At 34.1% G+C, this 26,683-nt stretch overlaps 1 protein-coding gene across 4 annotated transcripts in view; it reads right to left on the reverse strand.

Moving 5' to 3' along the window:
• Positions 1-26,683, reverse strand: part of RALGPS2 (Ral GEF with PH domain and SH3 binding motif 2) — a 237,860-nt gene that overhangs the window by 102,047 nt on the left and 109,130 nt on the right. For all 4 annotated transcript variants that reach the window (XM_051998867.1, XM_051998866.1, XM_051998865.1 and 1 more), the window contains 3 exons: positions 16,361-16,411; positions 9,202-9,285; positions 3,556-3,645 (listed from right to left, as the gene is read on the reverse strand). In XM_051998867.1, the coding sequence (XP_051854827.1) occupies positions 3,556-3,645; positions 9,202-9,285; positions 16,361-16,411 (225 nt within the window). The remainder of the gene's footprint in view (positions 1-3,555; positions 3,646-9,201; positions 9,286-16,360; positions 16,412-26,683) is intronic.

Raw genomic sequence — 26,683 nt, forward strand, 5'->3', positions numbered from 1 at the left:
CATACTCATCTCCCAGAGTTCCTTTGCTGGGTGTAGCTGGTTCAATTCATTACTGCTCTATTGGAACTGATGTGGTTCATCTCATTGTTGAAGAGAGCCACGTCCATCAGAATTGATCATCATATAGTAGTATTGTTGAAGCATATAATGATCTCCTTGTCCTGCTCATTTCACTCAGCATCAGTTCATGTAAGTCTCTCTAGGCCTTTCTGAAATCATCCTGCTGGTCATTTCTTACCGAACAATAATATTCCATAACATTCATATACCACAATTTATTCAGCCATTTTCAATTGATGGACATCCACTCAGTTTCCAGTTTCTGGCCACTACAAAGAGACTTGCCACAAATATTTTTGCACATACAGGTCCATTTTCCCTTCTTTAAGATCTTTTTGCTCACCCAGTCTTCTAATGAATTTTCAAAAAATTACCTCAAATCAAATTCTGAGAGGAAGAACACAATTATTTCATTTTAAGAAATTTCTCCTCACAGAGTTATTGGGAGAAACAAATGAGAATGTATGAATAGTACTTGCAAACCTTAAAGCAATCATACAAACACCAATTGTGATTACTTTCAATAAATACCAGTGCATCATTTGAGCTTTTCACTCATTATGCTTACTTAACTATGACATTCTTTCTATTCATACATTTCCTGAAAATTATTCTTTATATCACTTCTTATGTGTATTCAGCATTGATAGATTTTAGGAGAACTGAAAGATCTAATCTTACATCAACAGATCAGAGAACCATACATTTTAAGTTGGAAGAGATCTTAAAGGCCATCTATTCTAGGCTCATAGAGCTTAGGTTATACACAGAAAATAAATGACAGAATATATTTGAAACTACAATTCACTGACTTTAAATTCAGTGAATGTTCTCATTTATTTTTATTTAATTTAGAAACAATTTGTGCATTCAGGAATGTTATTAATCACTACACAGTTTCTTTCAAAAGTGTACTTTTATGCTACCAAAACAAAATATTTTCAAATCATTTCATGGTTGAAAGGGAAACACATGGTCATGTCTTTAAATTAAAAGAACTAAAAGAGATATTAATTGTTATCTGCTGCTCTTGTGGTTTCCAGAATCCAGACACCAGTACTTGGAATTGTTATCTCTTCTTATGAGCGGATAATGATGATACAAGGAGACTGAGAAGAATTTTGCTGTTCTCTGACCTCTTCATTGAGAGACTGTTGCGTTGTCTGGCCTCTCTCCTCTTCCCTCTGCATCCAATTTATTTCAGTCCCAGACCACAAGCAACACTTGTCCCTTTACTGACACAGTAACTCCCTCAAGTGTCACAATCCACAGCTTCAGAGGCTCTCAGAGAACTGACCTGCCCTTTCACTCAGGCATAGTCTTTAACAATTAATAATGTCCACTAATAAAATTAGGATTTAAAAAAACCTATAAAACTGTATCAGTCAAACTACCAAGAGACACCTCCACAGTGTTAAAGGAAAATCAAAATTAGCTTGAAGAAATAAGGGATCTAGAATTTCAAGGGAAATAAGTTAAAAACAAAAACAAAATAAAAAAAAACAGGCACGAAGCAGGGATTAGCACTTCCAAACTTACAATTACACTATGTGGTAGTAATCATCAAAATTATCTGGTATCAACTTAAAAAGTAAAAACAGAACAGTGTAACAGGCTAGATACCAAATTCAATGACCTATTGTTTTCAACAAATAAAAATACAGTTTATTATGGAAATAATTCCTTATTTGACAAGAACATTTGGGAAAGCTAGAACACAATTTGGCAGAAATTAGTTTCAGACCAACATCCATACTACATATAACAGAAAAGCTCAAAAATGGAGACATAATCTGAATACTATATAGATCAGATCATTTTTAAAAATGGAAAAAAATCAAATCAAGTATTTCTTAATTAAGGCAAGGAAATGTATTAATTAAACAAGGAATAGAGGCAAACAGAAAAGATAAAAGATTATTTTGATTATATGAAATTTAAAAGTTATTGCACCAACAAAAATCAATGAAAATACAAGAACAAGTTTTCAACTGGAAGAAAAAAAATCTTTTCATCAAAATAACTCTGATAAATGTTTGATATCCAAGATATCTAGGGGCTTGCATAAATATGTATGAACAAGATTTAATCCCCAGGACATAAATAGATAAAGGATATAAACAAACAATTCTCATAAGAATTATTTCCAATAATAAAAAATCATTTGAAAATGTGTTCCAAATGGTTAAGAATAGGAAAAATGCAAATCAAAACTGCTTTATGGTTTTATTTCCCATCTAACAAACTGGCAAAGATGATAAAAATTAAGAAATGTTGGAAAGGGTGATTGTTGGTAGAATTGTGAATTGGTCCCACCACTCTAGAAAGCAATTTTTATTATATTAACAAAGTGACTAAAAGGTCCCTACTCTTTGATATAAATAGCCAATTGACATGCATATATCCTAAGGAGTTAAAAGAAAGATCCTATATATAGTAAAATATTCATAGCAGCACTAAACACATCAAAAATATGTGTTTTAAGTAGATTGGAAGGAAGAGAGAGAAGTCCAGAAGTTAGACAGAAGACAACAGACAATAAGCTACAGAATTGTTCCTAAACAGATAGGTTTGCAATAGTGAGCTAGTACCCTCTTTATTTTTGGCCTCTACAAATAAAGAAACTGAAGCCCCAGCACGTAAAGTTATTTTCTCAAGGTTACTTAAGATACTAGGTTCTGACTACATCACCAATGCTCTTTCCAATGTGCCATATAGTCTTCCTCATTAGAAGCGATAATAGTAGCAGTAATGATAGTAATAATAATAATAATGGCTAGCATTTATAAGCACTTCAAGATTTGTAAAGTGCCTTATTTTACTTTCATAATAACCTTAAAAGGAAGGTTCTATTATCTTGATGAGATGATATGAGATGAGAAAACTGAGATATATCTGACAGCAATCAATTGACAGATAGAAGATTCAATATTTTAGGAGGAAATTAAATATCTCTACAATTAGCAATTGACCATTAAAGCAGAAGCCAAAAGTTGATTATAAAAGTTTCTTCCATTAGAATACACATCAAATGAGTAGGGGGGGAGAGGGAGAGGACACAAAGCCAAAAACTAAAACCAAAAAACAAACAAACAAACAAAAAAAAAATTGGACAGAATAAATATATAAACTGTAAGATGCAAAATAGATTTTTGGGGAAGGGAAAAAACCCAAAGAATCCAATCAAAGAAACATGTATTGAAATGAATTGAGATTAGAAATCACCCTAAAACAGAGACAGAAGAGAATCTAGAACTCATATTCTACAATGTCCTCATCTTTCAGCTTAGGAAGCTGAGGCCCAGCCAGAGAAGAGAAGCAGTAGATGCAAGGCCTCCAAATCCAGTGGTTCTTATCAAATTCACCAGGAACATCAATCAATGCAGGTGTGAGACCTCATCAGGAAGCAAAAAGCTGTAGAAGGAAATGCCTAAAAACATTTCTAAGATTCAACTCAAATATAAGGACACCCAAAGCAAAGAAAAACTTCCTTACCTTCGCAGTTTTAATGTAATGACTCAAAACTTCTGCTCTGATTTTCAATGTCTGTGCATGAAGGATCTCTCGAACTACCCAAAAGCTTACCTAAAACAAAAACAAGATTAACAGAAAGGAATGGCTCTTTGTTTAACTCCTAGAAAACTAAAGCCTACTCAATTTGCTAAAGAATGGTGTGACTGAATATAAAGAAGCCCTTGACTTGTTTGGTTGGATAAAGTCTGGATTTGAATTCTTTCTGCTTTAATTATTTAAAAGCCATAGATTTACCAACCCTAGACCTCAAATTTAGGAAAAAAGGGATCTCAGAGGCCATTCAGCTCATTCATTTTACAAATGAAGAAACTGAAGCCCCAGCACATAAAGTTATTTTCCCAAGGTTACTTAAGATATTAGGTTCTGACTACATCACCAATGCTCTTTCCAATGTGCCATAATCTTCCTCATTAGAAGCAATAATAGTAACAGTAATGATAGTAATAATAACAATAATGGCGAGCATTTATAAGCACTTCAGGATTTGCAAAGTGCCTTATTTTACTTTCATAACAACCTTAGAAGGAAGGTTCTATTATTATCTTGATGAGATGATATGAGATGCGAAAACTGAGATATATCTGACAGCAATCAATTGATTTATTCAGTCCCACAACTATAATGTGTCTGGGGCTGAATTTGAACTCAGATCTTCCTGATTCCAGGTCCAATGTTTTATCCACTGTGTTTCGTAACTATAGTCAAATAAAACAGTATACACAAAATCAATAAATCAAAATTAAAATTTAATATACTGAAAAACCACAGAATCTCAAAGTTGGAAGAGACTTTAACAACCATTAAGTTTTAATCCATAACTGACCAAGAATCCCCTCTATTGTCAAAGACCTCCAATATGGAGTAACTCATCAATTCCAAAAGCAGTCCATTTGTGACTGTGTACTGACCTCCCTAGAAGAGTTTTCCTTACACTGAATTTAAATTTGCTTCAGTAGTTCCTAGCTTTGCCCTCTGGGGCCAAGTAAAACAAAAGTCCCGTTCTAATGCCACTTCCACATCCCTACTAAATTTTCCCTAAACCTCCCCAGCTCTTTTCATCAGTTCTTAAACGCCATTGTAATGAGGTCCTACTGTAGCCTGGTTACTTTATCCTATTAAGTGATTTTTTCCTAAAGTGAAGTCTCAGAAATGAATGTAACAATTCAGATATAACATGACTATGGTAAAGTAGATTAGGACTATCATTTTCATTGTTCAAGACACTATAACCTTTAATAATGCAGCTGTTGGAATCTTTACAAACTGTTAAGTCATTAGAGTTGATAGAGATAATAATAAAAACACCAATATGCAGCCTAAACTCTCATTGGACTTTTTTGGCTACCCTATAATACTCTTTAATTATACTAAGCTTGCCATCTATTGCAACACTCTTCAGATGAAATACAATCTAGCTAAACCTCCCTTGTGCTTTTGAAGCAGATTATTTTGAGTTCTTATATATGGTTCCACTTCAAATGTCATTAAATATATTTTTTTTTTTTTTTTGCTGAGGCAATTGGGGTTAAGTGACTTGCCCAGGGTCACACAGCCAGGGAGTGTTTAAGTGTCTGCGGTCACATTTGAACTCAGGTCCTCCTGACTTCAAGGCTGGTGCTTTGTCCACTGTGCCACCTAGCTGCCCCAAATGTCATTAAATCTTAAAAAATATTTCACTTGCTATATTAGTCTGCTGAGATGTTTAGTTGTTTATTATCCAATTTGTTTTCTAACCCTCTTATCTTTTTGTCATCTGCAAATATGATGAGGCTTTTAACACCTTTATCCATGAATCATTATTATCACTATAGCCCTTGATCAGTGCTGAAAACCTTGTTGTTCTCTGTATCTCCAACAGAAGCCAGTTTGGAAATTTACATATTACATTTTCCCTACATTTATTCTACATTTTTGAGGTACCCACTCAATTCTGATGCTTGTTTCTTTATTGCTACAAGATACTTTTTATCCCTGAATTAAAACTTTTCTATACACAGTCATGTATGTGTCTTCCATTTGGATTACTACCAGCCTCCTCCAAGGCTTTTTTCATCCTTTTTTTCCAAAATCCCAAGAATTCAGGGAGATGGTTATGACTATTTAACACATATACAATTTTTACTTTGATCTTTGTTTTATATTCAAATCAAGGCCTCTCTGACAGTATGGATTCCTCACCAGGGGACCTCTTTCCCAAAGGGGAATTTGCCCCCAAGTTTCCATTGGAGGAGAGGCCCCCAGCACAGCCATCCTCGATTCTCCTGGCCCGGTTTCTCTCAGTCCTTGCTATCACGCCTCAGGTGCCTGCTCACCCTGAACCATTCCTCAGAGTCAGTGTGGCCATTTCATGCAAGACTTTTTCTAACTCTGTGTCCCTCTTATACCTCTGAGAAATTCCTCTCAGGGTCTTCATTTTGAGAGGGGCCCAGACCACCAGCCTTCATGATTTTCCTATTTCTATTTCCCATGTTCCAGACTTTGCCAACATGCTTCCATGTGGGTACCTCCCCGTTTCCTCCGTAACCTCCTTTTATGTATTTTTCCTTATTCAAATATAAGCTTCTAAAAGAGAGAGTATTTCTTTCTACTTGTATTTTTATTCCCATTACTTAGAATATCTGTCACAGAATAAACACTTAAGAAATGCTTGCTGACTAACTATACTATCTCTTATCTATATTGTATTCTATAATTCAGAATTATTTACTAAAACTAAATAGTACTATAGTTTTCCAAATATTTTCAAACATTAATATTTATTCTCTGAATGATGGATAAGTATGTTAAATGACAATTTAGCTAAGACACAAGTTCATTTGCTGAATATTAATTGTAATTTTCCTTTTCTAAATTTTAGCCAAAAGAGAAAAACTAGAAGACAGCTCTACAAGTAATTTAATGTAATTCCTAAGTGACAGTACAAAGGCTTCCACACCAGTTTTCTGACCATCACAATAGCTCTTTTCACTGCAATGTGATCACAGTTGTTATTTAGTTTGTGTTTAGTCATGTCTAACTCTTCATGACCCAACCTGGGGTTTTCTTGGCAAAGATACTGGAATGGTTTGCCACTTCATTCTTCAACTTATTTTAAAAATAAGGAACTGAGGCAAAAAGGGTTAAATGACTTGACCAGGGTCACCCAGCTAAATGTCTGAGGCTAGATTTGAACTCAGGTGAACTTTAGGGTGAATGTGAGATCCATTATACCACTATATGCCATATATATAAAAGACACTGTTAGGACTCATATCACAGGTTAATAAGAAATGAGAAGTATAAGGATTAGAGTTACAAGAACTATGTTACTCCAATATGGCTTTAAAATGAAAATTTTGTCAGGAGAAAGAAAACAAAAAATAGGAAATTGATTTAACAAATCACTTCCTTTGTCTTCCATAATTTTTATGGTCATTGTAAAGTGCTAGAAGGATTTCTATTTAAAATTATTTACATCATTACTGCCTGAAAAGCTCCATAACAAAAGTTTAGATAACAAAAGCTGTTATAGCAGATATAAAAACATTGCATTTAGTATAAAAGAAATCAGTACCCAGCCCAAGGTATAGAAAGCAGTTCCTGATAATACTTAGGACCTGGGCAAAAACACTCAGCCTCAGAGACTTAACTGAAAATCTCTCAACTTCTATTAGCTATTTCTTTCCAATGGCTCAGTGACTAAGAGGCACATTATCATACTATGGTATCTTTGGGGGTTACTGAAGATTGTAGGACTAGCTGTACATATTCTCAAAGGAGCGCAAACCACCATATTTTTGGTATTGGGCTTTATTGTACTTTTGTGTCTTCCTGAATTACCAAAATTGCATGCTATCATTTCTTATTCTTTTCCATCAGCATCCTTTGAGGAGCCACTTACTCTTCAATTTCTACTCTGTGCATTAGGATCCTAAGCCAGAAAGTAAAAAGCTCTCAGCACTATCTACTAAAAGTTAAGAATGAGGGTTGAGGGGTAAGGCTTCTCTAGAAGTAAAATATAAGACCTTTACAGAATAGAATTTGTAGCATTTATTATGGTTATAAAAATTGGTCTTTTTGTTCACTTCCACTTAGTAATCTACATTCCATATAACTGAAATTGCTAGATAAGCAATCAATATTCAAGAAAGTTATATTTAAAAACTAAGTCAGAAAAATTTTTACTGTATGTGCCAGATACTATGCTAAGCATTTCACAAAAATTCATTTAATTCTTATTATAACTCTGGGAAGTAAATGCTTTTATCTCATTTCATAATTTAGGAAACTGAGGCAAAGAAAAGCTATATGACTTGCCCACTAAGAGTCTGAGGCTGGATTTGAACTCAGGCTGTCTTCACTCCAGACCAGGAGTCTCTCTGTTGCACCACCTATCTACCTATTATGTCTTTAGATACTCTAATGCAACACTAATAAATATTGGGGGTGTGGGAAGGAACAGAAGGGGGAGAAGTTCTGGTTTTCTGATATTATAATAAATTCTAATTTTCAATCAAAACAAATTCTGAAAAGATAGCAGCACCATCCCATTAACAACTGACATATTATGAAACCCTGTATAAGATACTACTGCCTTGAATCCCCAGCCAAGAAGGCGCATGGGATCATGCTTTAACACTGTTTTGTAAAGCATGCACTTGTGTCACAATCCTAACTCTATTACAATAACGTGTCAATATGTGTGCATGTATGTACCATGTACATTGCAGATACTTAAATACTGACTGAATGAAAAACAATTTCTATTATGGACTTAACATACACCAAGCAGTGGAGATAATTGAAAAGTGAGATATCTCTGTTCTCAAGAAGCTTAAGCTCTAATTGGGGAAAACACAACATATTGTATTTCAGCATAGCTGAAAGGTATGTGGCAAGGCCTAAAAAGTTCGAAGGGCTCAGCAGCAGGTCAGAATCAAGACCCAGGACTCTTTGGGTTGTTGTGGTAAGCGAAAAGTAATAGCTTAAGGTTTGTAGGGTACAGTAACAAGGCTAACTGAGAATTTAGACCTGGTAGTTGGAGGACTACTCACTGAAAAACTGGTGATTGCCTACTCATCTCTACAGTATGAAGAATTATGTTCACTCCCTAGGGTGGGAGGCCTGGCCCAGTACCATTGGGACCTATAAGGCCTGAGACTTTAAGTGGATTGGGTTTCTAGGTTTCTTCCCACAGAAGGAAGATAATTGGGAAGGACTTCAGGGTCTTCCAAGAAAGGGAAAAATATGTAAATGGAAGATTAAAATCAGACCTTAAATTTAATTAGTTGGGTGACTAAAGTCCTGTCCAATTCTAATATTTATATATAAAAGTGAATGTAAAATTAATATTGTTTGGGACTCATTTACATTTGAACTTTGTGTATACAGAATTATAATTAAAGCAGAAAACAGAAACAAGACATTTTTGCTTCCTACAAAATTCTAAGTTCAGATCAATTTCAATTTTTTTAGGAAATCACCTTGAATGAGATAATGCTAGAATAGTATATTTTTTTTAAAAAAAGATATCATTTCACTAATGTTTACTTTAGGGAAAGATCAATAGAAAACTTTCAATAAAAATTTTACATTTTTTAAAAGAATAGCATTTTAGAGAAGACTTACATGATTAAATCTTCTTGTGAAGGCAACTGCATTTGGTGCAGAACTGTACTTCTCTTTTTTATTCCATCCACAACTTGAAAGCTCCTGAAAAAATAATGAAAATTAAATGTAATATGAGGGAAATAGGTAAGATTTCCTTGCTACAATACTAAGAGTCAAAGGGTGCAACATATAAATATACATATATATATATACACATACACAACTTTTTTGTCCTCCCTAACTACAATTTAAAATGAACAGTTAAAATAATGTATTTATTTACTATACCATCACAATTGAATTCAGCAAATCCAAATGGATATTTATTTTTTTAATTTTACCAGATAATATATCATATTTATTTCTTCTATTTTTGTCTTTTTATACTTCCTATTTCTAAACTACCATTTTAGTTTTTAAAATATAAATCCATTTATTTTAAGTTGTCAGTTTATTGTGTTATTGATTTAGAACAAGAAGGGACCTTACAAACCAGTCTAAGCCCTTTATTATACAGATTAGGAATCTGAAGAACTACATTAATTTTTACATAGTCACACACACATATAGACATATATATATATATATATTATACACACACACACGTGGGAAATAAAAATTCATCAAAGTAACATACCATATATACATTTCCAAAATTAAATTATTTATTATCTCTGTAGGATATACTTAGGCCTAGAGAACTTATATATCATTTAGATGAAATCCTGAATAAAAGAAATACATAAAATTTAGTGAACATTCCTAAAGCTTTGTTTAAACTTTAAGGAATAAAATCTGTCAACAAATCACTGCAATGATATAATAAATTAAATTATTTCAAGGCTTATTTCCATAAATGAGGCCCATCCTCCCCCCTTCCTCATATTTTCTCCTCACACATGGTTCTTCCAGCTACTTACCCCTCCATTTAGGAATTTTAGAGGTTGTCCAGAAATATATAAAAATATGCTTTCTAGCATCAAGTGTGTGATGACTTTACTTTTGCAACAGAGCAAAATGACTGCTGCATTCCAAGTATAAGTTGCTTCTTGGACAAAGTGAAGATGTTTATATTATGTTTCTCTATACTTCAAATGGTTGGACAGAATGAAGCTTTCTTAAAGAGAATCTGGATTTTATTTTGGGAAAAAGTATGTAATGTAAAATTTGGGAAACAACTCTCAAAGTTTTGAAGAAGACAATGGTTTCACAGAAAAAGGGAGGAAAAAGTATAACTGTATACTTAAAAACTTAAAAACAATGAGGCTTTTCCTCAAGAGGAAGACATGTTCTAAGGGGGTAACCATTCTCCAAAAAATAATACTAAAGAACCATAGAAGCTATCACTCAGTAATAGGCACAGAAAAAGCAGGCAATTGCCTGGGCTTATACTAAGACAGTTATTTCTTAATCTAATAACAAGAGAGGCAAATTGCTTTCAGTGATGCTTTCAGTATCAAATACATGGAGAAAGAGTAGGGGTCCCTATCTTGGTCAAAAGTAGCTATCATACCCTCAAAATCAATACTGATAGGCATGGGAGCTTTGTCTATTCCATTTTGGATATGGATATTTGTTCCTTCTTAGGTAGCTAATGGCCTAAGAGCTCACCATACTAGATCAGCTTTAGTTCTACTGCAGTTCAGAACTCCTAAATTCTGCCTCAGCCTCCCCTTGCCCAATCCTTCTCTGGTATATTTAATTTTTATTCACTGTTTTACACTATAATTCTACCAGTCTATCTGCTACATTTCACATATAGCATAGAATTCTATGCCTATATACTTGGCTAGAAGGAAATGTCTGGAATATTCATTCCCCTTTTTCACCATAATTTCTTAGCTTCATTCAAGATTCAGTTCAAATCTCACCTTTTGCAGGAGACCTTTCTGAGTTAGTAACCTTCTTATCCCTTCTCTATGAAATTACCTTCCAATTATACTTAGTATCTTAGACGTCCATAGTTACCTACATTTTGTTGCTACCATATTCTGTATTGCCAGAACTTAACAAAGCACACATATATTAAGCATTGTTGACTAAATGATTTACCTTGGAAACAGATTCATTCCTCAAAAGATGAAAAAAAGGGGAGATAGTGGAGATGGGGAGAGAAAGAGACAGGAACTCCATTTCTTTCTAGAGTCTGTGACAGAAAAAACTTGAAATAATATGACATGAAACTTAGGTTTTTGGAAAGCATACTTCAAAAGGTTTAGAGAAAAAATATGCAGGATCTCATGAACTAAAAATTTAAAGAAGTTAACCCAAGAGGATAGGACCCAAGAATGAAATTTTGAGACACAAAGAGGGAAAAAAAGTCCATGGAGGAGAAAGAATTTTATGTCCAAAATCATGTCTGAACATAGATTTAAAAATATATATATACAGAAGATGAAAGCAAGACCAGGTAACAGAAGATGAATAAAATAGTATGGCACAATCCTATTTTTAAAAAGTATCAGGAATGTTAAAATTCAGGAGTTGAGGTTATGAAAGATGCCAAGTACAATTTTTTGGTGGTTTGTTTTACTTTTGCTTTTTAATATAGGAGTAAAAAGAGAATCAAAGAAGAATTGGAAATTTTGTTTGGGACCACTGGTCTCTATAGTAAGGGACTGTAGCATGATCCCAAAAGATATGGGACCAAATAGCTAACCAGAAAGATGTGCTGGAATCCTACCCTCCCTGCAATATCGATCTCATAACGCGTCTCCAACAAAAGCACCCTACCCCCTTCATCACATAACTCTCATTTATACATGTGCCCATAGGAAAACATTCCTTCTTCTTAACTCCTCAGATTGTCCTATACCTACAGCAGGCTCTCCTTTGGCCAGCTCTGTGCTCCTGAGCACTCACTGGTCAATAAGGGTCACTCTCCTGAATCCTCTTCGTTTTCAGTGAGACAATCATATGGAACACTCAGGCATGGAGAAGTTGCAATAATGTGCTATTACTGGGGACTAGCCACAAACCTTCCAGATCTCTCAATCTAAAACCTTGCTATCAGCTTCAACTCCTGATTTTCACTCCATCTTCTGAAACCTGACATCTGATCTCATCCTTCTAATTTAAACCAAACTCTTCAAAACCAGCAATTTTTGATGGCCAAATTTAATAGCATTTTCTCAATTCTCATCCTCAACATTGTTGATAATCGTCTAGTTCCTTATTGTCTACTTCCCCTACCTGGAATTTTCTCCCTTCCTCACCTTTGCTGCTTAGTTTTCTCTGTTTCCTTTGAGACTCAATTAAAATACCATCTTTTGGTCTCTCTGAGATTACTTTCATGTACCTAGTTATTTCCATGTCATCTTTGAAATGTGAACTTCTTCAGGGCAAGAGCCGTTTTTTTCCTTTTTTTTTTTTTTCTTTTTTAAATCACCAGAAGCCCATAGTGTTTTATTAATGTCTGCTAACTGAAATATCCATTCACTTAAAACTTTGTCATTTTTACTTCTAGAATAAATCACATTGCTCTTGTCTCTATTCATATGCCTCTCTCCCCAATTCAGGGGCTCCTTACTTTTCACTTGAATTACTATCTCAGATTTGGAAAATGGTCAGGTCAGTAGGAAGAGAACAAGTAGAGTTCTGTCATGACAATCTAGAGAGGGAACGAGTAGGTAGAAGATTATCAATAATGTCAAGAAGTGTGGTATTCTCGTCTTTTGTATAATAAATGATGGTTCTCTAGGAGCAGGTTTCTTGGGGAGGTTTTCTGGAGGCAGCCTTAGTTTCAATTCAGAGTAATAATCACCTCAAATACAGACAGCTGATAAAATCCAAACGTTTATTTTCTCCTTCCTTGATTCCAAGAGCTCTTGTAGCTTGTCCTTTGCTTCTGCTCTAGCTCAACTCCGACTCATGGCTTCTTCTGAACTGACTGACTTTACTAACTCAGCTCCTTTTTATGCTCTTTTAGAGGTGTGAAATCAAAGGTTGACTCCTCCTCTGAGAGACTGGGATTGTGGGTTTCTGACTTGTGAATCTCATACTGAATACCAGCTTGTGAATCTCCCAAAAGTGTGAACTTCATTGAATACTTAAATACATTGATGAGCTAGAGAATTTGCTAAGTACCATGCTAAATTAGGCAACTGACTTATCACTTTATAAGGATTCTAACAAAGAAGGATGAGAATTGAGAAAATGCTATTAAATTTGGTCATCAAAAGATTACTGGTTTTGAAGAGTTCAGTTTAAATAGAAAGGAACTTCTCTAATCCATAATACAACATAGATTCCTAAAAAGCACAGGTCTGACAAGGTCACCTTTCTAGTCAAGTGACTCCGTGAATTACTAAATGACTCATGTCAAATAATTCATCTTTCTTATGCTTTGTGAATTTCTAATTTTGTATAAGTTTATAATGTACTTATATAAGCATGAGCAGTGAAAATATATCACTAATATGTAAATAAATATACATATATCCACATATCAAAGGTGCATGTGAATTTTTTTCTTGCTGATCAGGGCACATAATCAAAAAAATTAGAGATGGCCTTTTCTAGACCAGGAGTGGGGAACATTCAGCCCACAGAGCATATAATGCCTACAAAATCATTTGGCCTGGACCTATCAACACCACAATCACCTCCCATTGATTGAGTTCATTAAACTGATTATTTTGACTAGCCTGTGAATGATGTTATAAATATCCAAATGGCCTTTGGCATAAAAAAGGTTCCCCATCCTAATCTTGACAACTGCCAATACCCTAAATGATCTCCTTCTAGTCTCTCCTCTTTTCCTTGATTTCCTTCAGGATTCAGTTGAAGTACCACCTTCTGTTCTCCCCAATTACTAATGCCTTATTCTCTTAAATCATCTCTTGCCTGCTTTGAATGTTTTCTGTACACTTCTATCTTCACATAATCTACTCATTACAACGTTAAGTTCCTGAAGGAGCAGGAATTTTTTGTTTTTGTATTTTTAGTGACTAGCACAGCATCTTGTACAGAGTAAACAGTTAATAAATTATTGATGATTGAACTTATCTTTCCCCTCCATTGTGGAACATAAGATACTGTTTTCCTAAAATATCCTTAAATCAACATCACATAAAATTCTTGTGTTTGAGTGAATATATTTAGTATTTACTTTTAGAAAGTTAAGATATTGAATCATCTTAATATGTAGAAGGAAAAGTATTCCCAAAGTTTTAAATACAATATTGAACAAATGGCACCCTAATATTCAGTTAAAAGAATTTATTGATTAAAGCCAATATAAACACATAAAAATAAGAATATCACATTTAAAACCACAGCTCTTGCTAGTGTTTATTAACTCTCCAGAGAAAAAAGTTTACATCTATATCATAAAGTTTGCAGAATGTTTTATATCATCCCTAGATAAGAAAATGAGCTCAGTGCTATTTTAATTTAATCCTAGAAACTCTTAGAGCTAACTTAAAGTGATGGTCAAAACTGCACTCCAGAACTATCCAAACTAAACAGCTTTATGGAAGACAGATAAGAAAAAGGAGAGATCTGAGGCATGGATACACCTTCCTAGCTAACAGTGAATCATTAATGTCTATTCTTTGGGTCTAGCCATTCAATTAGTTAGAGATTCGATTAAAAACACTATCATCTGGCCCATCTCATTTCTTACCATTATCTTTTTTCTTTTTCTTTTTTTTGCTGAGGCAATTGGGGTTAAGTGACTTGCCCAGGGTCACACAGCTAGGAAGTGTTAGGTGTCTGAGAGCAGATTTGAACTCAGGTTCTCTTGACTACAGGACTAGTGCTCTATCCACTGCACCACCTAGATGCACCATCTTGTCATTTTCTTGCAGAAGATGAGAATAATGGCCTCTGCCAAATAATTGTTAAAACCATCTAGAAATAAGTTCCTTCTTCTACACTCCTAAGATTGCCAAATAAGGAAATGAAAGAGGGTTATGGGTAAGGGATATATAGTCTGGAATGACTTGTTTTTGATGAAGCAGTGAACTCTACTTTATGCTAGCCATCTATTTAATAATATATAAAAAGATTTCAGAAGAAATTGTAGAAAAAGTTACACTCTTTTCTCTTCCTCTTCTTGATAACTGGGATAATATTCCATCTTCTCTAGTCTGATAGCACCTCTTTCATTCAATATGATCCTCCAGAAATCATTAGCTCAGCCATCACATTTGCCAGTTCTAGCAGTAACAGGTCAGAGTTTACATGAGCCTACTCAAATTCATCAAGAGCAGCTCAGTGTTCACTTACTTCTCCTTAATTATCTTGGGTATCAAAATAACTATTAGCCAATTTTGTTTTGTCCTTTCCTAAATCAAAGATCTTTCAACTTGGCAAAGAAAACAGAATCAAAATAAAGTTGAGTAACAACTCCCTCTCTCCATTATCATCAGGAATCACAGTGTTTTGGCCAACTAGTGGTCTTATGCACATTTGACCTTCTTTTCCTAACATAGTTTTAAGAAAACAAAAATAAAAACACTCTTTTTGTTATTTTTGGGTAGACTTCATATTGTATAATCTTTAGATCTTAGGCTTTAAATAAATATTTTTTTCCTCTACACTGTGAGCTGAGTCTAAATAAAGAGATGCTTTAAATATATCAAAACATTCCTTCCCTTAAAGAATTTTCCAATATAATTTATGTCCACTTTCTTATTTTATGTTTCAATAAGGTGTTCACCTGCATTACCATGAGCCTTCCCGAGAGGCAACATGGTTTACTGAATGCAGAGTTGGCCTTATAGCCAGAAGATTCTGTGTTTTACCTCAGAAAATGTAACCCTAAGTAAATCACTTAATTTCTTTTAGGTCTCTAATTATATTTACTAAATCCTACAAACATGAAAATCAAAATCTTAGTAAAACTAATAGTAGACATATGATACATTAAATAGAACTAAAAGAAACATATCACTGAACATATTAATCTCCCAAATCCTTAATTTTTTCATTTGTAAAATGAGAAAGATTAGATCAGCCCTATGATCCTTTTCCAGTTCTGAAATTCTGATTCTGTAAGCACTATAACTGTCAGCACTATTTTTTAAGCTTTCACCACATCAGTACCACATGAAGTTTTTATAGCCCCAAATTCATAAAAAGTAATTTTACTTCACATTTCCACAAACACTTACATTAATGCAATATATCTAGCTGTTTTATATTTGAGGAATACAACCCAAATATTACTCACATCTGGTTGAATAGCCTTAAATACTGGGACATCCATTAATGTTATCTGACCCTGAAATGAAAAATAATAAATTATTTTCAAAATCAATATTATGTGATCCAATTTTAACACTTTATCAGGATTACACAATTTTACTAAAATCACATTTGCAATTTTTAAAAACATTCAATCTGTCAGAATTTTTTCAACCATAAAGAATATTTCTTTCAATTTCTTTCATGAAAAATTCAAGCAAATTTATTTCATGAAATATAAGTATTCCATTTCAATATAACCTAATTCTTTTTAAAGCATTCTTATGAAATATAAAAATACCAGTTTAATGAGAGAAATAAACCTGGTTCTGATCAAATAAATTAGCAGAATATTCAACAACAGATTTCACATATCCCAATTCATGCACTAGTGTTCTTTTAATGATTACTATAATGCCACAATGTCCTAAACTGTTCATTTTTTAAAAGATAATAATTTCTTCTTAATTTGGAAAAAGGGAAAGAAATCTGACACTTTACTTTTAGTATCAATTCAAATACATTAGATTATTCTCAGTAAAGTTTCCCATTAAAATTTTTGCATAACTAACTTCTTGCCAAAAGAATTACATAGAATAAATTCCTAAGACTGATAAAAATGACTATTGCCTTCTGTAGCCCCTGTTGTCAGTCTGTGAGAAACTGTATGCAATGCACACATTATCAAAATCATTACTGGTACTGTTAAAATACTTCATCACTCCCTTCCTCCCACCCCAAAAAGAGATAGGTTATTTTCTGACCTTTCAAAATCAGTATCTCACAGCACAATACCACGTAGTATTTATCTCCACACAAAACTTCCTCTTTATAAATATATATACACACATATATACATAAATGTATATACACACAGAGTCTTCTACATATTTAAGATTACAATGTATTAACTTAGAAAAAGGTGATACATTCTGATAACCCATCATTATTTCTAAACTGTAGGTCACTATGAAGTTAAAATTTAACTGCTTCAGGAAAAAACAAAATTGTTGCTTAAAAGTTTTACTTTAAAAATACCTCAACATGCCTAGGGGCATTTAGTCTAATCTTTCTCAGTTTTCATGGCAAGTGAGGAAGGGGAAAAATGAGTTCTATAAATATGATGCCTAAAACTGTTCTTTAATTGGAAATAGGGAGAAACTACAGCATTATCAATCACTGACGGAGTATTTATTCATATGTACATAAAGGACCGAAAATACTAAGCGCTGACTGGGAAATAAATAGATGCTTCTCTTGACCAGACATAATAACCATTTGCCATTAACTGACAAATAATGCTCTATGAGATCATTCCTACAAGATCTATGGAATTTTCTATCATTTTTGCTATAAATTCTAGCATATCACATAAGCACAGGTTTCCAAAATTACTATAGAAAAATAGGACTTCTTCAAATTATATCATCAACACTTTTGCACCCATCAGTATAATCACTACCACAAATCACATCCCACAGATAAACAGGCACATTGTTTTTTCATCTCTAAACTTTTGCAATCTTAGTCAATTTGTTTCTTTTTCTAAGACCATTCTGCATAGACTGGAAAAAGATTGCCTAGGCTGACATGCCACCTAGTGGCTAACAGCAGATTACCTCAACAAGTTTTCCTTTCTCAGGGAAAAATGAATGGCACACATATATACATTGTGCCTATCTTTCATTGATTTTAGTTCAATAATCACACCTTAAGCCAGCTCTCAAAATCATATCCCCTTTTAACTCTCCCAAACACATACTTTTCCCATCTCTTAACACTAAACCAAGAGAATGCTATTATTACCACTTCAACCCTTATTCCATCTGTGAGTCAAAAGGTAATTGTAATCAATTCATTTATGAAATACCTGAATCAAAAAAAAAAAAAAAAACAAAGTCATTGTTCTAGACACAGAAGCAGCATTTAAGAAAAAAAACTGTTGACACCATGTTCTTTAAACACAATAATTTCATTTCTTCCTCATTTTTCATTCATTAAATGCTTAGGCACTTATACCTAAAGGGAATACATATATAAAACAATAAATTCTAATAAACATACTTTTCTTCAAATTCTATCAATAATGATATTGATACCTTTATTTTTTTTTAATTTATTTTTTAAAATAACTTTTTATTGACAAAACCCCTGCCAGGGTAATTTTTTTACAGCATTATCCCTTGCACTCACTTCTGTTCCGATTTTTCCCCTCCCTCCCTTTTTCCCCTCCCCCAAATGGCAAGCAGTCCTTTACATGTTAAATAGGTTACAGTATATCCTAGATACAATATATGTGTGCAGAACCAAACAGTTCTCTTGTTGCACAGGGAGAATTGAATTCAGAAGGTAGAAATAACCCGGGAAGAAAAACAAAAATGCAAGCAGTTTATATTCATTTCCCAGTGTCCTTTCTTTGGATGTAGCTGCTTCTGTCCATCCTTGATCAATTGAAACTGAATTAGATCTCTTTGTCGAAGAAATCCTCTTCCATCAGAATACATCCTCATGCAGTATCGTTGTTGAGGTATATAATGATCTCCTGGTTCTGCTCATTTCACTTAGCATCAGTTCATGTAAGTCTCTCCAAGCCTCTCTGTATTCATCCTGCTGGTCATTTCTTACAGAACAATAATATTCCATAACATTCATATACCACAATTTACTCAACCATTCTCCAATTGATGGGCATCCAATAATGATATTGATACCTAAAAAGCTTAATTACTATTATATTTGAGAAATATGGCATAATGGGGAAAATGCTGGATTGGGCATTAGAAAGATGTGGAATGTGAAACCCACCCTTTCACATTTACTGACATGACACTGTGGCCTAGGGCAAAACAGCTAACTTCTGGAACCTCAATTTCCTCATTTGTAAAATTGTAAATTTGTAAAAATTGGGATATTTCATGAGGCACCTATTTCATATGATTACTGTGAGCATGAAAGGGAATATAGAAAAAGATTTTTGTACACCTTAAAGCACTAAAATATTTAACCATGAAATCTAGGTGATGTTAAATTTTCCAAGGCTAACCAGAAAGAGCACCAACTGGCAGGTTCTATTTTAAAAGACTTCAAGTTCGGGCTTATATCCCAAAGAGATACTAAAGAAGGGAAAGAGACCTGTATGTGCCAAAATGTTTGTGGCAGCCCTGTTTGTAGTGACTAGAAGCTGGAAAATGAGTAGATGCCCATCAATTGGAGAATGGTTGGGTAAATTGTGGTATATGAATGTTATGGAATATTATTGTTCTGAAAGAAATGACCAGCAGGATGAATATAGAGAGGACTGGCGAGACTTACATGAACTGATGCTAAGTGAAATGAGCAGAACCAGGAGATCATTATATACCTCAACAACGATACTGTTTGAGGATGTATTCTGATGGAAGTGGATCTCTTCGATAAAGAGAGCTAATCCAGTTTCTTTTTTTTTCTTTTCTTTTTTTTTTTTTTTTAATAAATTTTATTTTATTTAATAATAACTTCGCATTGACAGAATCCATGCCAGGATAATTTCTACACGACATTATCCCTTGCAATCACTTATGTTTCATTTTTTCCCCTTCCTCCCTCCCCCCCCCCCCCAGGATGGCAAGCAGTCCTATATATGCTAAACATGTTGCAGTATATCCTAGATACAATACATATTTGCAGAACCGAACAGTTCTCTTGTTGCACAGGGAGAATTGGATTCAGAAGGTATAAATAACCCGGGAAGAAAAACAAAAATGCAAATAGTTCACATTCATTTCCCAGTATTCCTTCTTTGGGTGTAGCTGTTTCTGTCCATCATTTCTCCAATGAAACTCAGTTAAGTCTCTTTGTCAGAGAAATCCACTTCCATCAGAATACATCCTCATACAATATCGTTGTCGAAGTGTATAATGATCTCCTGGTTCTGCTCATCTCACTTGAGCTAATCCAGTTTCAATTGATCAAGGATGGAGAGAAGCAGCTACACCCAAAGAAAGAACACTGGGAAATGAATATAAACTGCTTGCATTTTTGTTTTTCTTCCAGGTTCTTTTTACCTTCTGAATCCAATTCTCCCTGTGCAACAAGAAAACTGTTCGGTTCTGCATACATATATTGTATCTAGGATATACTGTAACCTATTCAACATGTATAGGACTGCTTGCCATCTGGGGGAGGGGGTAGAGGGAGAGAGGGGAAAAATCGGAACAGAAGTGAATGCAAGGCATAATGCTGTAAAAAATTACCCTGGCGTGGGTTCTACCAATAAAAAGTTATTAAAGAAAAAAAAAAAAGACTTCAAGTTCAGACTAGGTAACAGATGTTTGCAGTCCAAGAGCCAGTCTAATTAAGTGTGAGGAAGACAATCAAGCTCAGAAGATTGGCCCAGTACACATTTAAAATAGTCCTCAACAAAACTGACATTAAATCAGGAGAAAACACAAAAAGACTCCATGAAAATCCAATAGCTACAACAAACTCATTTATAAACAACTCTAAAAGCAGAAAAAAAAAAAAATAAAGGCACTAATAATCATCATTTAAAAATTTAATTGTAAACTTAATCTATTAGGATCAAGGAAATTACAATTCTCAGTTACCCAGACCTAAAAATTCAGTGTCATTTATCTCCCATATTCAATCTGCTGCCAAGTTCTATAAACTAGCCTCTAAATACATCCTATATGAATCCCTCTACAATGTTTGTTTCTTTCTTCTTATTTAGCATCCACCCAAGAGAAATTCCTTGCCACCTCCAGCCTCCTAGCTAGTTCATCTTTTCACAGCTGTCAAAGTAATTTTCCCTAAATGCTAATCCAACCATGTCATTCATTATCCATACTCAGTAAACTCAATGGCTCCTTGTTATCTCTAGAACCAAATATAAATATACATTATTTTGGCTTTTAAAGCCCCTTCACTTTAGCTTTCCAGTCTTCTTACACTTTGTCCTTCCATGATTTTAACATCCAATTCCACTGGTTTCATCTCTTTTCCTCAAAAACAACATGCAATCTCCATACTCCACACTTTTCACAGTCTGTCCCCCATATCTGGAATATTCTTCCCCCTTCCAAGCTTTCTTCAACTTAAGCTTAAATTCCACCTTCACCAAGACATCTTTCTTAGCTAGCTCATCTCACTAACCCACAGCTAATGCCTTACCTCTGAGATTCCCTCCCAGCAAGCCAGTATGTTTTTCATATGTACATAATTGTTTGTGTGGTCTCTTCCACTAGATTACTCCTTCAAGATGGGAAAACAAGTCTCACTTTATAGTCCTTAATATTTAACACAATGAGTAGCACAAAGCAGATGATTAATAAAAATATATCTTAATTTGCTGACTTCATAAATAAAAATGTTATCTCAAAGATACGACTTAGATATAATCTAGGAAATACCTCAGCTAGCAAATACTTAATCTCCTTGCCAGGAGCATGAAAGAAAGTATGAATAATACCTCATAAAACTGAAAAACATAAAAGAAACCAAACCTTCAAAAGTCATGGTGTATGATCCAATTAAAGCTGATCAACCCAAGAATATTAAATTTTATAAGTTAGAGGAACCTGAAATAAGGCCACTACATAAACTAGAAATGGAATATATCTGTTTTCATAGCAAGCTGTCTTCATTCCTATTGACAATGGAAGTACCTCAGTACCAGTTGTTCAGTATCAGTGAGCAGAAATCAAATACTAAAGAAAATTATATTGGAAAGAATGGCTGTAAATGATCAAAATCAAAATGAAGAAATCATGCTGTGGGATATTATTTTGAAAGTACTTGGTCTGTCAGGAATTTTCAAATAGTGAAAATTTGCAAAAGAAAGAAAAGAAAAAGAGAAAAACTAGATATGGTATTACCTCTCTCCAAATAAAAAAGGGAAATAAGAATCAGCAATTAATAACTAATCCACATGCCTATTTTCTGAGTCACATCAGGGACTGAAAGATACAGAAAATAAAAAATCCTGTTTTTAAAAATCTGCTAAAATTACATAAATAAATAGTTGGATGTTGATCTTGTTGACTTGGATGTTTTCTTAAACATTTGCAAATAGCAACTCATCTGGTATCTGTCCTGTCCTGTGGGATTTTTATTTTTATGTCCTCTCATAAACTCAAAGCAGAGGGTCCATCCAAAATGCCAAAAGCATTCCTCCCACTACACACTAACAGCATCTCATTCCACTTTGGAAAAACTTTAAGTTTTTCCTTAGTAGAAGTTTAAGCTTGTTTTTATTCTTTATTCCTACTTTTGCCTTTTTGAGTTAAAAAGAATAATTCCTGCTGCATCTGATAGCTTTCAGAACTCTGAAGAGAGCCCTCCCAATCTTCTTGAATATTCATTCTTTTCCTTTAGGTCAAATATCTCTAATTCCTTCAAGATCTTCTCTTGGCATGAACTGAAGCTTGCCAGGTTCATCAGAAATGAAACCAGAAAACTGAGTGGATGCCCATCAATTGAAGAATGGCTGAATAAATTGTGGTAGATGAATATTATGGAATATTATTGTTCTGTAAGAAATGACCAGCAAGATGATTTCAGAAAGGCCTGGAGAGACTTACATGAACTGATGCTGAGTGAAATGAGCAGGACCGGGAGATCATTATATGATGATCTCAACCTCAATATTATATGATGATCAATTCTGATGGATGTGGCCCTCTTCAACAATGAGATGAACCAAATCAGTTCCAATAGAGCAGTAATGAACTGAACCAGCTACACCCAGCGAAAAAACTCTGGGAGATGACTATGAACCATTACATAGAATTCCCAATCCCTCTATTTTTGTCCACCTGCATTTTTTATTGTACACTTCACAGGCTAATTGTACACTATTTCAAAGTCGGATTCTTTTTGTACAGCAAAATAATGGTTTAGACAGGTAAAAAAAAAAAAGAAAAAGAAAAAGAAAAGAAAAAAAGAAATGAAACCAGAAAGACAAATGAAAAAGAAAGTGGGAGAGGGAAAGAAGTTGGCCGAGTTGGTTTTATCATGAGACTAAAGTCATCCAAAATTATTATTTCAGAGGCTGATTAATGGTAATAGCTAGTACCACAGCTACTAGTAGTATAGGGAGTAGTAGTGTTTTAAAGAGTGCAATTAACTTTATAATTATCTCATTTTATCCTCACTCTTATCTAGAAAGAAGGCAAGTACTATTATTATCTCCATCTTGCAGATAAAAAAGAAAATGAGGCTGACAGAAGTTAACAGAAGAGCCTTGCCCGTGTCTATTAAAATTGTATCCTGTTCTGAGCTCTCTGATCAACTGCTTCTAGAACATAAACTTTTAAGTAGCCAATATAAAGTAGCAATATCAACAAATAATATTGCAAAAAGAAATATATGTCTGAAAGACAAAGGATCAGAAATTACAAATCATATTGGCGGAAAAAAAAAATCACATACTAACAATATGTGCTAAATTAACGGAAGCCATTCATGCTTTCCCCCCCACAAGGCCTTAGGGAACTATGACATATAAATCTCTGATAAGAAGACCAATAATAGAATACCAAACTTTAATGATAACTTTGAGTTAATGTAGATATGTTAACTATGTAAAATTTCTGGGTCTCTCCTCTTCCTCTTCCTCACACAACTTGCCACCCTTCACCTCCTCCCTCTCCCTGGCCTCAGGCTATCTGCCTCTGCACCTTTGCCACCTGTTTTTGTACCTCTGTGTCTTAAGGAAGTCTGATTATAGACCAATGTTGTCATCATGGTCTTTCCCAGAAAGGACCCAAAGAATCAGTTAAGCCTGCCCCATTTCATAATTTCGTAAGATTAATGAGTACCTGACCAAGTGTTCAGCTAAAAAAATGTTTTGAGTCCAGCATTACTGACTCCATGTTGAGTGTTCTACTCTGCCACCTAGCTACTATTTGGTCATCTCAACTTACTCAAGAAATATTTTCAATAAAGACAACTTTGGGGGAAAAAAAAACCAAACCTGTAGCTTAGATTCTAACATCTATGCAAAGAATGCAATTAGAAGAAATCTCAATAAAAAAACCTCCAAATTAAATCAACATATGCTTTGAGACTCAGAGATTTCAATGTTCAGGTGAACATAAGGGAAGATATTTTAACAAAAAGTGTGTTCAAAAGTATAGTTCAATAATATGAAACATGAGGTCAAAAGTTTAGAGACCGCAAAGAAGCCTCAGATTTGTATATTATAAATATCTGCTTAAAGAATAAAGTTGATGAAAATTAAATATCACAAAAAGTGAAATGGTATACTTTGAAACAAATGAGAAAAAAGTCATCATTGATGTAGTCATTCCTCAATTTGAAGAGCTTCTACAGTGGTGCCCACATAATTAAAAAAAAAAAGGTCAAAATGAATAAAAAACAAGAATAAAAATTAGTAAGATGTGGTAACTAAAGAAGAAGGAAATGGCAAACTACTCCAGTAACTTTTCCAAGAAAAACCATGAGCTACAAAAAATTGGACATGAATGACCAGCAGCTAATAAGAACTAAAATACCTCCAAATTAATATAAACACTGTTGATGCCCAAAACTGAGAAACAGATAAACAAATGGACTTAAAATTAAGACAGACAAGCAAAACGATTTGGTAAGTTCTGAATTTTAAAAAAAGAATACAATAGAGCTTGCTTTTTAAGTACATAAAAAATTCAACTTATAACTTTCAAAGTCATTTTGCTTATCTGTGTTTCTGTTCTCTTCTGTTACACTGTTAAAAAAAAATCCATCCACCCTTCTTTCCTTCCTTCTTTTCTGTTTTTGTTGGAATCCTTACTAACTGCTAATTAATTAGAGTTGATGAGACTTTTTGCAGTACTTTCAGTTCGTGCTGGCACACGAACTAATGGACAATGGATTCCTTATGGACTATTTCTAGGACTTATGGACATGTGTAAATTTTCAGGTTGATTCATGTTGTTACATTACTATTAGCCTGTGTTATATTGCTATGTGCTTATGTAAATTATGTATAATGTCTCCCATATTGATGGATTTATGTATACCATGTATATCTGTTACAAAGTTCTGGCCCATATTGATGGATTTATGTGTACCCCTTCAGAAACCCACTAATCTGATTAGATTTCCTATTTCCTTTGGTGTTTTCATCTAACAAAAGAAAGGGGGAGATGTTGGAATCCTTACTAACTGCTAACTAATTAGAGTTGATCTAATCTTACAAGAAGATGTTTTGGGCCAGAACCTGAAACAAGGTACTAAGTAGAACTAATTAATACAAGGCTTGTGTTTACACCTTTACTCATTGGAGTTCACAAGTATGCCAGCTTCACAAAGTAAACTTTGTATCTTTATGAGTTCACATGTTTTCACTAAATGTCTTTTATTTTGGACAAATGTATCCCCTATCTGTTGATAAAAAGTAAATGTTTTGCAAGGAGGGACTTGGGGGTGTATGAGGCTGTGCTGCGCACCATACCTTTTAGTGACTGCTGACCTATGAAGAATGCTTCAAACTTGTTACTGATTTTCTGGGGGCTCCAGTATAAAGGAGTGGGTGATACAGGTGTAATACAGGGAGTACATATGAAGCCAGCAGAGTTTCTTTCCTCTTAAATCAGTAACTACCAAATTTCACAAAGGCCCATGACACAATATAAGTTTTCTCCCAGTACTGTCTTAACCATCATGCTCTTTCCACAAAGGCTTAGTCATTCATACAAAAGTAGCATGAATTTGGGGTTAGGAAAAGTGAAAAATAACATTCTTAAAAGTAGGGCCTATGAAGAACAAGACTTTCTGCTCTTACACCTCCCCTTTCAGTTAGTCATACATAATTAAGTAATTGAGCCATGAACCATATCCTCCAACCCCACATATAAGATCTGGAATTCATATTAAATATAAAATTTAATATGATCTTCATAAAACAGTAAAGTGGGTGCTGTTATCCTAATTTTGCATTTGGGGAAAACCATGGCTAAAAGAGGTTGAAATGATTTGTCCAGGGGTGCATAGATATTGTCTATGACTGGATATTTAAACTTTGGTTTTTGTAATTCTAAGGCCAGCATGCTAACACTCTCTCCAAATACACACACTCTCTTATGTTTCTCCTGATATTTACCCTTCAAGAACAGATAGCCTGATGTGTGGCAAGGACTGATGGATAGGAGATTATTATTAGTCTCCATGCCCCCTCATGTAGGGGTGCAGATGGAGATCATTAAGTACAGAATAATGCACTGTCAGACTTAGTTGATGTGAAGGATTTTTATGAACTGCTTTGTAGCCTGCCTTTTAAACAAATTTTTTTTCCCCAAATAGGGAATTGGCAGACAGGGTAGTATGG

Source organism: Antechinus flavipes, chromosome 4, assembly GCF_016432865.1.
Source record: "Antechinus flavipes isolate AdamAnt ecotype Samford, QLD, Australia chromosome 4, AdamAnt_v2, whole genome shotgun sequence".
NCBI lineage: Eukaryota > Metazoa > Chordata > Mammalia > Dasyuromorphia > Dasyuridae > Antechinus > Antechinus flavipes.